The sequence below is a fragment of the Salmo salar genome, chromosome 01 (assembly GCF_965601325.2).
Source record: "Salmo salar chromosome 01, fSalSal1, whole genome shotgun sequence".
In the NCBI taxonomy this organism is placed as follows: Eukaryota; Metazoa; Chordata; class Actinopteri; order Salmoniformes; family Salmonidae; genus Salmo; species Salmo salar.
This window is the reverse complement of record NC_138291.1, coordinates 142,115,441-142,128,817: the sequence shown is the minus strand read 5'-3', so window position 1 is coordinate 142,128,817 and position 13,377 is coordinate 142,115,441. Positions and strand designations below refer to the sequence as shown.

Genomic DNA, 13,377 nt, shown 5'->3' with positions numbered 1-13,377 from the left:
AGCCAACAGCGAGTTGCAGTAATCCAGACGGGAGATGACAAGTGCCTGGATTAGGACCTGCGCCGCTTCCTGTGTGAGGCAGGGTCGTACTCTGCGAATGTTGTAGAGCATGAACCTACAGGATCGGGTCACCGCCTTGATGTTAGTGGAGAACGACAGGGTGTTGTCCAGGATCACGCCAAGGTTCTTAGCACTCTGGGAGGAGGACACAAGGGAGTTGTCAACCGTGATGGCGAGATCATGGAACGGGCAGTCCTTCCCCGGGAGGAAGAGCAGCTCCGTCTTGCCGAGGTTCAGCTTGAGGTGGTGATCCGTCATCTGTCCAAACATGTGAAACTGACCAAATTGGACTGACCAAATTTCAACTACTTTTTAACATCCATGGACCTCCGGTGGACCTCCGGTGTCTGTCAGTGCTCAGTGTATGAGAGAAAAGAGTTGCATGTAGCCAGCTGTGTACATTTGTTCATATTCTTTGCTAGTTAGTGAGTTATTAGCCCAGTTATAGCATATTTCTAGTCAGCAAAGGGGGGGTGGTTGCTTCCGACAAGAGCACAGAACGTGTATTTCTAGCCATCTTTGAAAAGAAAGACAGCTTTTCTGTCTTAAAGGGGAAGTGTACTATTTTGAGACAGGCTTGAATAAACTAAGTCGGCAATAGGCACAGGGTAGCATAATTTATTTGATTCTCTGTGATAATGATATGGGAATAATGATGCGTTTTGTAAAGTGGTTTCTTGCATCAAACAACAGAACATTTTCAGTCACCTCCTTGTCTGAAGGACAACTGGATAAACATGTTATTGTCAATCCCTACATGGTATTTTCCAAAGTCTCATGGATTGTAGGACTACATTGAACACCACACATTGGCTGCTACTGTAGGCTAAATGATATAACAGCTATTTCCATGTTCAAATGTTATGGGACGCATTTTCTCCATTGTTTTTGATGGTGGGCCACTCTGGTAGGCCTACATTATGATCAAATAGCCACAGTAGCCTACTTGGCCGCTGTTATAACTGTAACTTAAAGAGGGTACAGCCTCAGTGCCCATATTTAACGTGTGCCAGAAGTTGCACAGAATTTTCAGAACGTTCAAGTTTGCACTCAGCAGACCTGAAATTTGCTCAGTGCCAAAAGAAATTAGAGGGAACATTGCTCATTTGTAGGTGTCAGTGAGAGCCGGGAGAGGGGACATTAATTGGAGGGAGGGAGAGAGAGAGAGAGAGAGAGAGAGAGAGAGAGAGAGAGGGAGAGAGAGAGAGAGAGAGAGAGAGGACAAATAATTTCAACATTATGGTGGTTTGATGCATTTCTAATGCCTTTTAAGACTTTTTCTGCTAGATGTTTTCTAAGACCCCTTTTCCATCTATTTGACCAGAAATCAAAGCCTATGCTTATTCCTAATTTTTAGGATGGAAAATGGTAGAAAAATATGATATATGCCTTCGTTTCGCAATAATATAGACTCTTAGCTTTCATTTGACACCAAATGTGATGTGCTTGAAAATGCCATGCAGCGCTTAGTAAAAAAAAAGTTACAGACCTTCCTCCCTCCTTCCTTCCATTATTTTAGTTTGGATGAGAAAGATGTAACTCTATTTTGTTAATTTCAGGTCAATATTTTTCATCTAAAATATCAGACCTCATTCATCCAGAAGCGTTTCATTTTATTCCCAGTCTCTCTACAATCAACAACAACATCAATCCCTTGTTTTCTTATTGACTAACCCTCAGGTTTGACTACATTAGCCAGTGGACTTTGTGTCTCTGACCCTCCTTATGTAATTCAGTACATTTTATTACTGGGTTTTGTATACTAGTTAACGACATGTGTCCATTGGAGGAAAAAGGTTGTATTTCACAACAGTTCTGGGGAACTACTGTGGAATTGTGACGCTGGTGGTTCATTGGAGATGGAAAGAGCAATGTACCTGCTTGAAATACGCAAATACAGCAGATGGACAGAGAGAGATAAGACTGCCATGCTGATGACTACACAGGAGTCATTTAGCAGAGAGGGGAAGTAGCCAATAGCACACAGACACTGAGGTCACAAATGCTCAAACACGCCCACACACACACACACACACACACAAACACACACTCACTCTCTCTCTCATGCCATCGCTCACAAAAAGACATTCAGTGCACACAGAGAAACTCTCTCCTACCTAAGGGCCGCCAGCCCACGTACAGACTGGGTAGATTCCCTGGGCACTGATTGTTGCCACTATGGTGAGTACCTGCCTTACAATCATATCCTCATGAGTTATGACCCTGAGAAGTTAATGGTGCTGTATCTTTATTGGCTGTATGGCTAACTTGGGAAAGCGTTATTGTTTGTTTAAATTCCTTGGACACCGTAGTGTAGTAGCAGGTGTTAGCCCATTTCGCTGTAGAATTTTTGTTCTTAGCGATTTTTAAATGTGCAAGACTCTATATTCATTTTCTTATTTGTTATACAGGGCCCTGTTATCTGTGCACATTTTCCTTTGGAAGTTTTATGAAAGTGATATGAGATGGGGATTCTGTAATTGATTACTATAAACCTATACTGTTTCTTATAGAAGGATTTGTAGATGTAGTTTTGTTTTTGGTTATTAAAGTAGCGCTTAACGTCTGCATTAGAGAAGTACAGTTTTTAAACGGGTTGGTGATAATCTGGATTGTGTAATACAGACTTTTTAACTTGTTTCACCACACTGAAAAAACCCTTGGTTCCTCTTTGCTTCACTCAAGGTGTTTTTTTTCTTCTCTCATTTCTCTACAAGCTTAACATCTAAAGGACATTGACCGTAGTGTGTCAGGAGATTTGCTCTTTTGTTGGAAAAGTCATTCATTGTTTCTATGTAATTACTGTCTGCTTTTTCTCATCCATGGATTTCATGTTACTGCTCCAGGCCATGTCATACCACAGTCCTGTGTGACTCAGTTGGTAGAGCATGGTGTTTGCAACGCCAGGGTGGTGGGTTTGACTCCCACGGGGGACCAATATGGGGAAAAAAATTCTAAAATGTATGAAATGTATGCATTCACTACCGTAAGTCGCTCTGGATAAGAGCGTCTGCTAAATCACTAAAATGTAAAATGTTCCAAAATAATTTTCAGCACACAAGCAACTAAACTCATTGATTAAAAAGAGTCAATGTGTTACCTTTGACCCTCGGTTGTTGGCTGTAATTTAGTCTTGCTAGGCATGCAGCACATCTCTGGTGAAGTGACTAGAGACAGTAGGGCCCTGAAAGTCTCTCTTTCAGTGTTTTGGTGACAGTCCACGTCACATACAGTAGCCATATAGACAAGTGAAATCCACTGTATCTGTGAAGTCGTAAACATGACATAGCATTGTCAGAGTTCTCTGTGTCTGAGTGGCGGAGTCCCTGCTTTGAATATCGTTAAATGGGTTGTACGTCTCACAGCCTTCAACACATACATGACAGGCAGACAGTGTCTTTATAACTTTGTTGCATTATAATCATTAGCTCAGAAATATCTACATTTATTAGGGACATAAACTAGCTCAGGGGTTTCCAGCTGAAGTTGTGGCCTGTTTGGTTTCTAAGGAGAAACTACAGTTGAGAAACAGTCGTGAGAATAGGCTATAAATTTACCCCCTAGTCATCTGGATGCTCATCAGTGAGACTAATGATAAAACAAAGTCACGTGACATTGACTGCTTTAAGCAGAACCAGTGTGAACTACTATAATCTCCCTACATTGCTCTCTATGTGACGCGACACAATTTATTAGGCTATTTGTGTATTCATAAAGAGTGACAAGTCCGATACACTGTGAAACAAGTATTAACATGCTTAATTAATTGATGAGTTATTGCCACTTTCAATGGACATTTCTGTCCCCTGAAGTCCAACAACGGCACAGTTTGTTTCTCCCCAGTCAGGCGGCCATCAGCGTTGTGCAATCGGAACGCCTGTCCTTTGCACTTCCTCATGATAGGACTGCTCTGTCTCGATTCAAACAACCCTCATTACAGTGAGGTGTGGTGCTACAAGAGGAGAGCCATCCACCACATGTCCTTTACTATCAACAACATGATGAGGCATAGATTTTTACTGCAACTGGCTAATAACAGATACATACAGTATTCAAAACCTCTCACCAGAGGGCAGAACCTGTGGTACCTGCTCACACAGAGCACAGATAAACAGCTTTTTTTGTCCCCCAGAGGGTAATTTGCATCTTGACTAAGGAAAGACAGAATGTCATAATACAGAACCCTTTCATCATAGAGGGGTAATCTGATTCATTAGGTCATATTAGGTCTTCATTATATTTACACAGCTCTTTTTACAGCCAGGCATTCAAGATACCTTTTTTTCAAATAGTAGTAGCAGAACCATTATCGTTAGAATGACTATACTGTCTATGAAAAATAAAGAGTATAGGTTAATCAAATAATGAGAGCACAGAACACCTATGTACCCACTTCCTGTTTAGCGCCGTGAATTTGTTGCGTTTCCTCTGTGATCTGTTACACATACTTGGACCCTGAGGAGCTTAGTGCTCTCAGTACAGCAAGACACGGAGAGGTAGGTGAATCGTTGTTGGCTTGATTTGGTGAGATTGAGGTGGTTTAATACCAACATGGCGCAAACATCGCATAGTTTACTCAGGGTTAAGCATCCTTTTCAGAGGCCGTCCTTTGATGAAATGTCAATCTAAGCTGTAAAATCATAGAACAACTTTTCTCTTAGATGACCCTAAACCAATAAGAATGAGAAGTTGTACATGTGGAGATTGGAGTCATTTCTAAATGCCAGTTATAAAGCATCGGTTACAACCTGTTTTCTCCCTCTTTTCTCTCTATCTCTTTCTCCTTTCCCTAGCTCCCTAGTTAGATATGTCTGTGAGTTTGTATAATAAAGAAATAACCAACAATGTTCAATGAATTACTATTGATGTAAATTACATTATTTGTTTCTGTCTTCCTCAAATTAGTATTTATTAGGGGAAACTGTGTATCCATAAAGGACACTTCCTCCTCACTAGTCTTTGTTTGTTTGCTGCCAGCAGAACAACAAGTCTGATGTGAAGGCCATCACGGCTCGCTTCAACACGGGGGGAAACTCCACAGAGGGCATCTCTACAGGACGTCCCAAAGCTGCAGTGAACCCCACCCTGTCCTCTGGACACCCCATCCAGCCTAAGAAACCTGTCCTGGAGACCAGCCTATCAGGCAGCGCAGCATCCACCGCGCCCAAACCCAACTTCCTCAAGAACACTGTCTCCACCAAGAGTGCTCCCGAAGTTAGGGAGTTGCCCAAAACCAAAGCGATCGCTAGTATGTTTGAAAGTGCCCAAGAGGACAGCCAACCCTCTGTCAAACAGTACCCATTTAAACCCAAACCTCCTGGCCCAGAAGTATCCCATGACGCTGAGGTCAAAATTCCTCTGACAAAACCCCCTCTCCAGAAGTCCTCTCTGAGCTCAACCCTGCCTGGCACCAAGCCTGCCTTCCCCAAACCACCCCTGTGTGTGGCCAAACCCACCTGGGGCAAAGACAGAAGCTCCAAACCTGACGACAGCGGGGGTACGCCGAACAAATTACCCCCTTCCATAAAACCCATCAGCTCCATTGCAAGGATTCGGCTTCAGACAGAGAATAGTGTGGCTGGCGCTGTGGATTCTACAATCAAACCGTTCACACCAAGCACTACCCTCAAGCCCACAAACTTCAGGACTGCTCAGAATGCATTCAATCGAGGAGAGACACTATCCGAGGAAGGAGTAAAAGAAATAACCAAACTCCCCCTCACCTCCAGTGACTCTTGTCCCCCCAAACCTATAGCCAGTAAGAAACCAAGCTTTACTAAGAAGCCACTGGGCCACACCATTCCAGTCGCGGGGGTGAACCCTTCTGTCCTTACCAGTAGCTCTTCTGTCCCCAAAAGGAACCCACTGCCTAATATCCTGGCACTGGGGACTGCCCCAGCCAAACCCAACCGGCCTCCTAAGGTCAACTTGGAAAAGTTCAAGAAGGGCACAGAGGCTAGTACCGATGGTAAGTGTTTTGTCTTTCACTTATCACTAATAAGCCACATCAGGATAAGTCTATCAGCTGCTAAGATGCACCTGCTGTGGTTTTCTAAATGTGCTCCAGTTCTGCAGATTGACAGGCCTTTCACCCAGTCTAGTGGTTTCTGTGGTTGTATGCTCCACTGATCGGAGACAGGTGGTAGAACACACACATCAGCTGTGTCACAGGTTGTCATCACAACAGACAGACAGATTAGAGGGGTTGATCTTACAAAAGCTTTAGAAAAGTCGTTACACACAGAAGTACAATTCCACGTTGAAATGTGAAACCAAAGACACGAACATTGGCTTCCTCTATTCAAGTTCCCGCTCCAGTTTCTGTTTTACCTTCCTCCTTTTTACAGCTGATGTTTGCTCCCTAATTGCGGAGTTCCTCTTTTAACAGGGACACATTCAAGTGAAAGGTTTCCTTTTTTGGATCCACATGTGAATATGGTTTTGACTAAAGATAGACTTCAGCATGGTTTGCATTATTGTAAGTCAGCAGACAGAAGAGGGATTCAATGTGAATTCCACACTCCCTCTTGTGACAATGTCGTTTTGAGATGTTACAGGCACTATTTGTGTATTTTTGTAAGGATTGTTGTCTACATGCAGGATGAAATTCAACATACTCAGTAACCAGATATCCAATGCTTGTTGTCTGCTGGACACGTTATAGGGACAAGGATTTTTCTTTTCTCAAACTCCGCTACTGTACATTCCCTTTCGACTACAGAATAACGTCCATAGAACACGGAGGACTGAGGTCTTATTCTATTGCTATATTAAGAATCTGCAATTGATTTGAAAAAGAAAAGTTTTTCTTCACTACATCTGAAAGGACCGTCTAAAGGTTTGTAATTTTACCCTGAAGGTCCTGCTGGGTTTAGAAAGGGAAGTGTTCCCCCACCTCCTGCCTCTCACCCCAGTAACCATGTGGCCCCACCCCCGCCCTCTAACCCCATGGCCCCTAGCCTGCCACCGCGACCACCAGGAGCCATGTGAGTATCAGACTCCAATAATCAGGGGAATGTCGTGTGAAAGCCGAACAATATTAGACTAGCGTGATTGGCACTGAAGTATATACACAAGTCAAATACACATCGGCCTGTAGAGGCACAATGCACTTTCTTCAGAGCATAGAAACATCATACAATATAATTCGTAACACCCTTTCTTGTTTATGCACTAGTACTTATTATTTCCTTTAGTAACTTTGAAAATTGAATACTTGTGTACTGACTTTATTTTTATTGTGATGTGGTGGGTCATTTTGGCCAGTTGACTGACTTTGTGTCTCTGCCTCCAGAATCCAACCTGACCCAGATGAGAACTATGATGATGTGGGGTTAATGAACAACCCTCCTAGTCAAAGGAATGAGGTGACTGAATATTTGTCACTTGGTCAACATTTGTTTTTACTAACTATCGCCATGTATTCGCACAGTATTCTAACAAAATATTTTTCCTCCAATAGGACAGTGAAAGTGATGAAATGTATGAAGATCTTGATGAAAGATGGTGAGAACGATTCCCTCATAGAGATGTTAAAAGGTCTCATCTTTGTATCCGTGCCATTATGGCACCTGTGACAGCTTGGGCAGCGCAATTGAGGCTATCTCCATTTTAAAGTAGTATATATATTTATTTTGTTTGTTTAAAAATAGTGTAAAGCTAATATTGGTGATTTACCAACCCCGGCATGGCTGGAGTCCTGAACCAAATATTGTTTGTCATTTATTTATTGTGGCCATTAGATAGATGGTGGTGATAAGACTTCAAACCATTTACAGTCCATAAAACCCAATTTGAAGAAGAAGACAATGCTCTGATCATTGGCTGATCGCTCCCAAACTATAGGAATCCCCACCCAGTTGAATACTTTAAAATGTAAATTTTTAGCAATTTCAGATGCTCTTATCCAAAGCGACTAATAAGACAGTAGTGAGTGCATACATTACCCTCAATGGCATAATTATATTGTCTTCAATGGCAATGTCCATGGGTTATATGGATATAAAATGGGTTATATCCAAGTTGAGTCCTCTAACTACAGTATCTCTATGGATTCCCTCCAATTTTTATTCAACTTTTATTGTACCAGGTTTTAAATGAACACTGCCCTCTAGTGAGCATTAACACCACTGACACTTATTTTTTATCAGGGAATCATCAAAGGAACAAGAGAAAAAGCGAGAGATGGAGGAGAAAAAACGACAGGTGGTGGGAAAGAAAGAACAGAAAGAACGCGAGAGGAAAGAACAAGACGCCAGAAAGAAATTCAAAGTGAGTGTTTGCACTGCAGAAGCCTGTTGTTCAGGGATTCCCCTAAGTCTTGCTATATTGTAGTTATCATGGAGTCCACCCTGTAGAATATTTGGGAAGTTAATGTGTATTACGTTGCATCCTCTATCATGTTTTTATTTATCCTTAATGTGGCAGCTGACTGGTCCACTGGAGGTCATCCACAGAGCCAAGGCCAGAGTGGACAGTAAAGGGAGCAAGACGGACCTGGGGCTGAAGCAGGGAGAGTCTATTGACATCATGCGTGTTTTGGACAACCCAGAGGGCCGCTGGCTGGGAAGGTCACAGGATGGCTCCTGTAAGTGACAGCTGTCTTCTCCTCCTCCTCCTCCTGCTCTTCCTCCTCAACTCCATCTCCTTTCTATTTTTCTTACTTTTCTCCCTCACATCCATTTAAATGTTCCCCATGTGTGAGACTTTGTATATTTTGTATATTGTATATTTTCAGATGGCTATGTGAAGACTGAGTCTGTTGCGATTGACTTTGACACTTTGAAGCGTCATGGTGTGTCTATACCCAGTCAGATGGAACACGAACCGGAGGTTTATGATGACGTGGACTTTCATAATAACCTCAGCAGGTAAAATGGCCACTGACACTATCAAAACCTTTGAGATAAATAACCATTGGAAAGATATGAATACCTTATTAGAGAAATGCACTGCATGAATCCCTTTCACTGTCTTTAGTTTGGACTGTGTCATTATGTGCTCCATTGAAATCATGTTCTCCTCATTCCAGTGGGATCAAGGGTCCAGGAAGTAAGTTTCAAATGACCACAACTTAATATTGAAAGTGAATAACACAATATGGTCATGTGGTCACACAGGACCTTAGTTACATCTACAGTAGCTTCAATCTTCCTTTTGTCATTCATAGTGGTTCTTCCTCCACCACCTGAGGAGGATGGGGACGTATATGATGATCTGGACGAGTCAAGCTTCAACGTCAGGTGAGAATATCGTGACCTGCTGCACTATGATGATGTAGATTCATTGGCGTGCGTTCATCTGTGAGTGTATACTTTCTATGCATGTGTCTGTGTGAGTGTATACTTTCTATGCATGTGTCTGTGTGAGTGTATGTAAATAAGTGTGTGTGTGTGTGCAACCCTAGCCTCTCGGACACCAGATTGCCCCCTAAACCTCGCGGTCTCTCTTGGGTGTTAAAGGGCTTCGAGGAGTGGAGAAAAGGCCCAGGCAGCAAAATTGAGTAATTCTCTCATTAGTAAGATGGATCAGGAAAATACACTGTCATTAACTCCTAACCCTATAACCCAAAATCTCAAAGAACTAAACAGGAGGGACAGAAGGGATTCACTAACTCCTTACTGAATCATTTAATCAATCTGAAATCATTCTTAAAACATCAATAAAAATACTGTTTTTGTATGTCCTTCAATTAATTAAAGGTCCAATGCAGCCATTTTGATCTCAATATCATATAATTTCTGGGTGACAACTGTGATTGTTTTCAATTAAAATTGTTAAAAAGAAACAAAAATTGCTTCTTAGCAAAGAGCAATCTCTCAAGCAAAAATGTTGCTAGAACTGTCAGGAAGTGGTCTGAGTAGGGAGGAGAAAACTGAAAACTAGCTGTTATTGGTAGAGAGGTTTGGAACTTTTTCTTATTGGTCTATTAACTCGACCAAACTCCATCCCACCAAGACAGGCTGAAATTTCAGGCGGTCTTTTCAAACAGCTAAAGTGGCATTATCATAATTTTCACAATTTTGCAGTATTATTCCAACCTCGTGGTGTGGAAATATATATAAAACACAGTAATCACAGTTTTGACTGCACTTGGCCTTTAACAACCGTTTCATTCTGTCTATAAATGTATATGTACCCACAATGATCTATCTACAGGTGTGAGTTAAATAATTGTAATGATAGTGTTGTTGGCGATTTGTTGACTTTCTGTGTGATTGTTCAATTATCTGTATTGATTCATCTCCATTTGATCAAAATTGACCTGCAGCACAATCAATCAAATCAAATTACACCAGAGACCAGGCATAACATGGACTAAGATTTTAATTACGTTTTTGTCATTTTCAGAGTACCTCCACCTTCCCAATTTGATCAGGAAGGAAATACTGGTAAAGTATTATGTTTAATGTCTTGGGTGTCTATCTGTGCTCTGTATCAGTGGCATTACAAAAACGTGCATTTTCAATATGTTCTTGCTATTCTTTCTTTGTATCTCTTGCTGTTATAGAACAATCGTCTGAGGTCATTGATGAGGAAATCTATGATGATGTGGATGTCACTAACTTCCCTCCGACTCCACCTATCAGCAGGTAATGAGAGAGAGAGAGAGAGAGAGAGAGAGAGAGAGAGAGAGAGAGAGAGAGAGAGAGAGAGAGAGAGAGAGAGAGAGAGAGAGAGAGAAATAGACCCATGGTTAAACAAAGTTGCTGTAATGACATAAGAATGTCCTAATCCCCCATTGGGAAAAAATTTTATAATGTCACATTTATTTTCTTTTCAGTCTCCCACAAAGTAAAACCAAGGATAAGGCTGAGGACAAAGATCCTAAAAAGCTAAAGAAATTTGAGAAGGAAGAGAAGGATTTCAGAAAGAAGTTCAAGGTAAGTAATATATTATTACAATTTACATAGATTTGACATTTTATGTATTTGTTTGACCCTCAACCCTGTTCTCTCCCACCAATAGCATGATCGGGAGATCCAGGTATTGTATCAGGTGACCATCGTTTCCACCTTGGCCAATAAGAAGTGGAGCAGTAAAGATCTGCCGTTGAGACCTGGGGAGACTGTGGATGTCATCGTTGAGCCTGTAGACAACAAGCTCATCTGCAGGAACGAGGAGGGCAAGTGTGAGTAACAATGAATCCACACATAGGCATTCTGCAATAAAACCATTTTTGCAAGGGGGCTAACTTTAATGATCGTCATCTCTCTCTCCTTTAGTTGGCTACGTCTTGACTAGCCATATTGTAGTAGAGTAAGTACAACACAAAAACAGATCATACAAAAACACATCCAGAAATATACACCATCTAAAGTGTGTTATTGACCAGTTCACTAAACTGCCGAGAAAATGCTTGGATATGAAATGCCCTGAATTAGATATAATTGATCTGTTTTGCTTTTACAGAGATTCTGATATCTATGATGACATTGGTGATGGTACGTTTTAGACTTTTGACATGAAATAATGGCATTTATACAAAGATCAAGTGATCAACTATATCAATGTTATTCTTGCAATGTGGTGCTGATATGTTTTGTTATGTCAGAGGATTTTAATTTATTAATTCTATCATTTCTAGTTAGCCTAATAATTCACATTTCTTTGCAGATTGCATCTATGACAACGACTGAACAATGTGTGCCAATATCTTGTTTTTTTGGTTTGTTTCTTGTTTTACATCAATAATCTTTATCTTATTTATTGTGGTTATTTTTGGGGTGATATGACATTTTCATTCAAGAACAATACAGTCCACAAATTCAGTACTTTCTCGATGTTTTCCCTTTATGAATAACTGTGACTGCAATGTATAGGCCTAAATTACATACAATGTTGCATTTTTATATTGAACCTATAGGTTACATAACATGGCTTAATCACATTGAATACTTATATTCTATATTTAACAAGACACATTACACACTGATTGACAACAAAGGTGTGACGATGATGATGATGATGATGAGATAAACTTAAATACTCATCATAAATTAATTTACTATGTGATGCCAAATAAAGCATTTCAGATCAGTTGTCGTAGTTGGCTGGTTATCACCTGACAGGTGTGTTACCTATGTCATATTGTACTGAAAGTCAGAGTCCATGACAACCTTAGATTTTATGCGATAGGTCTGACCTTTCTGACTGAGAGTGTGAGGGAACAAATGCCTTGGTTTCTTAAAAAGCTCATGTCATAGAAATGCATTTGATTCACATAATAACAAATACAATAAAATAAATAATTTGCCCTTCATTGTTTCATTTTTCTTCATGAGATTCATGACTGCTTTCTCTGAATAATGATATTTGCTAGAATGGCAGTATTTCACTGGGACTCTATTTGCCTGCAACACACATAGGCTACATAGTCTATCTAATGTTTTCTTTAGATAAAAAAGAATGGTGACTAAATGATTAACCCCTTGTTAACCCACTGAGCTATATGTGGTAAAAAGATGTATGTGCATTTGATTTGATCTGCTATCAAAATTCACTGAACAAGTTAATAGAAACATCTTATGAGTGTCAAGTTTGGTCAACAAAAACTGTTATTGCTAATTTGCTACGTGAGGCTTATTTGATCAAATAGAAGTTTTGTAATGATTAGGTTATCAGAAATGCTATTAAATATTCAAATTCCTAGTTGTGTGCACTGATATAAGTGGATGCACATGGCACACACCTACTCCCATTTCCTGCTGCGCTGCTGCTTGGATTCCACCTGGCGATCTGTTCACCGTCTGCCCTGGCCTGGTACAGGTACCTCCACCACACTGCCCTGCCCTGGTACAGGTACCTCCACCACACTGCCCTGCCCTGGCCTGGTACAGGTGCCTCCACCACACTGCCCTGTCCTGTCTGGTACAGGTACCTCCACCACACTGCCCTGTCCTGTCTGGTACAGGTGCCTCCACCACACTGCCCTGCCCTGGCCTGGTACAGGTGCCTCCACCACACTGCCCTGTCCTGTCTGGTACAGGTACCTCCACCACACTGCCCTGTCCTGTCTGGTACAGGTGCCTCCACCACACTGCCCTGCCCTGGCCTGGTACAGGTGCCTCCACCACACTGCCCTGTCCTGTCTGGTACAGGTACCTCCACCACACTGCCCTGTCCTGTCTGGTACAGGTGCCTCCACCACACTGCCCTGCCCTGGCCTGGTACAGGTGCCTCCACCACACTGCCCTGCCCTGGCCTGGTACAGGTGCCTCCACCACACTGCCCTGGCCTGGTACAGGTACCTCCACCACACTGCCCTGTCTTGTCTGGTACAGGTACCTCCACCGCACTGCCCTGTCCTGTCTGGTA

The 13,377-nt window shown here is 41.7% G+C and overlaps 1 protein-coding gene across 4 annotated transcripts; it reads left to right on the top strand.

Annotated features, from left to right (window-relative positions):
- The first annotated feature begins 1,989 nt into the window (after positions 1-1,989).
- On the top strand, positions 1,990-12,320 carry fyb1b (FYN binding protein 1 b). 4 transcript variants are annotated; one of them, XM_014129247.3, is made up of 18 exons: positions 1,990-2,241; positions 5,041-6,028; positions 6,920-7,046; positions 7,355-7,427; positions 7,523-7,566; positions 8,211-8,331; positions 8,488-8,647; positions 8,798-8,930; positions 9,092-9,111; positions 9,230-9,302; positions 9,467-9,562; positions 10,411-10,451; positions 10,571-10,652; positions 10,844-10,943; positions 11,029-11,191; positions 11,286-11,319; positions 11,473-11,504; positions 11,677-12,320. In XM_014129247.3, the coding sequence occupies exons 1-18, from the start codon at positions 2,239-2,241 to the stop codon at positions 11,697-11,699; spliced, it is 2,313 nt and encodes a 770-aa protein (XP_013984722.1). In that variant the 5' UTR covers positions 1,990-2,238; the 3' UTR covers positions 11,700-12,320. The 4 variants fall into 4 exon arrangements, 3 of the variants coding, with proteins under 3 accessions (XP_013984722.1, XP_013984714.1, XP_013984732.1); XR_014372702.1 differs by having other exon boundaries at positions 2,071-2,241; positions 5,038-6,028; positions 9,467-9,577; positions 11,677-12,032; XM_014129239.3 differs by having other exon boundaries at positions 2,071-2,241; positions 5,038-6,028.
- The last annotated feature ends 1,057 nt before the right edge of the window (positions 12,321-13,377 follow it).

Excerpts from the sequence above, each read along its gene's own strand:
- fyb1b (XM_014129239.3), top strand. Across the intron at positions 7,428-7,522 it reads CTCCTAGTCAAAGGAATGAG|GACAGTGAAAGTGATGAAAT; the intron begins GTGACTGAATAT and ends TTCCTCCAATAG. Across the intron at positions 8,648-8,797 it reads AAGGTCACAGGATGGCTCCT|ATGGCTATGTGAAGACTGAG; the intron begins GTAAGTGACAGC and ends GTATATTTTCAG.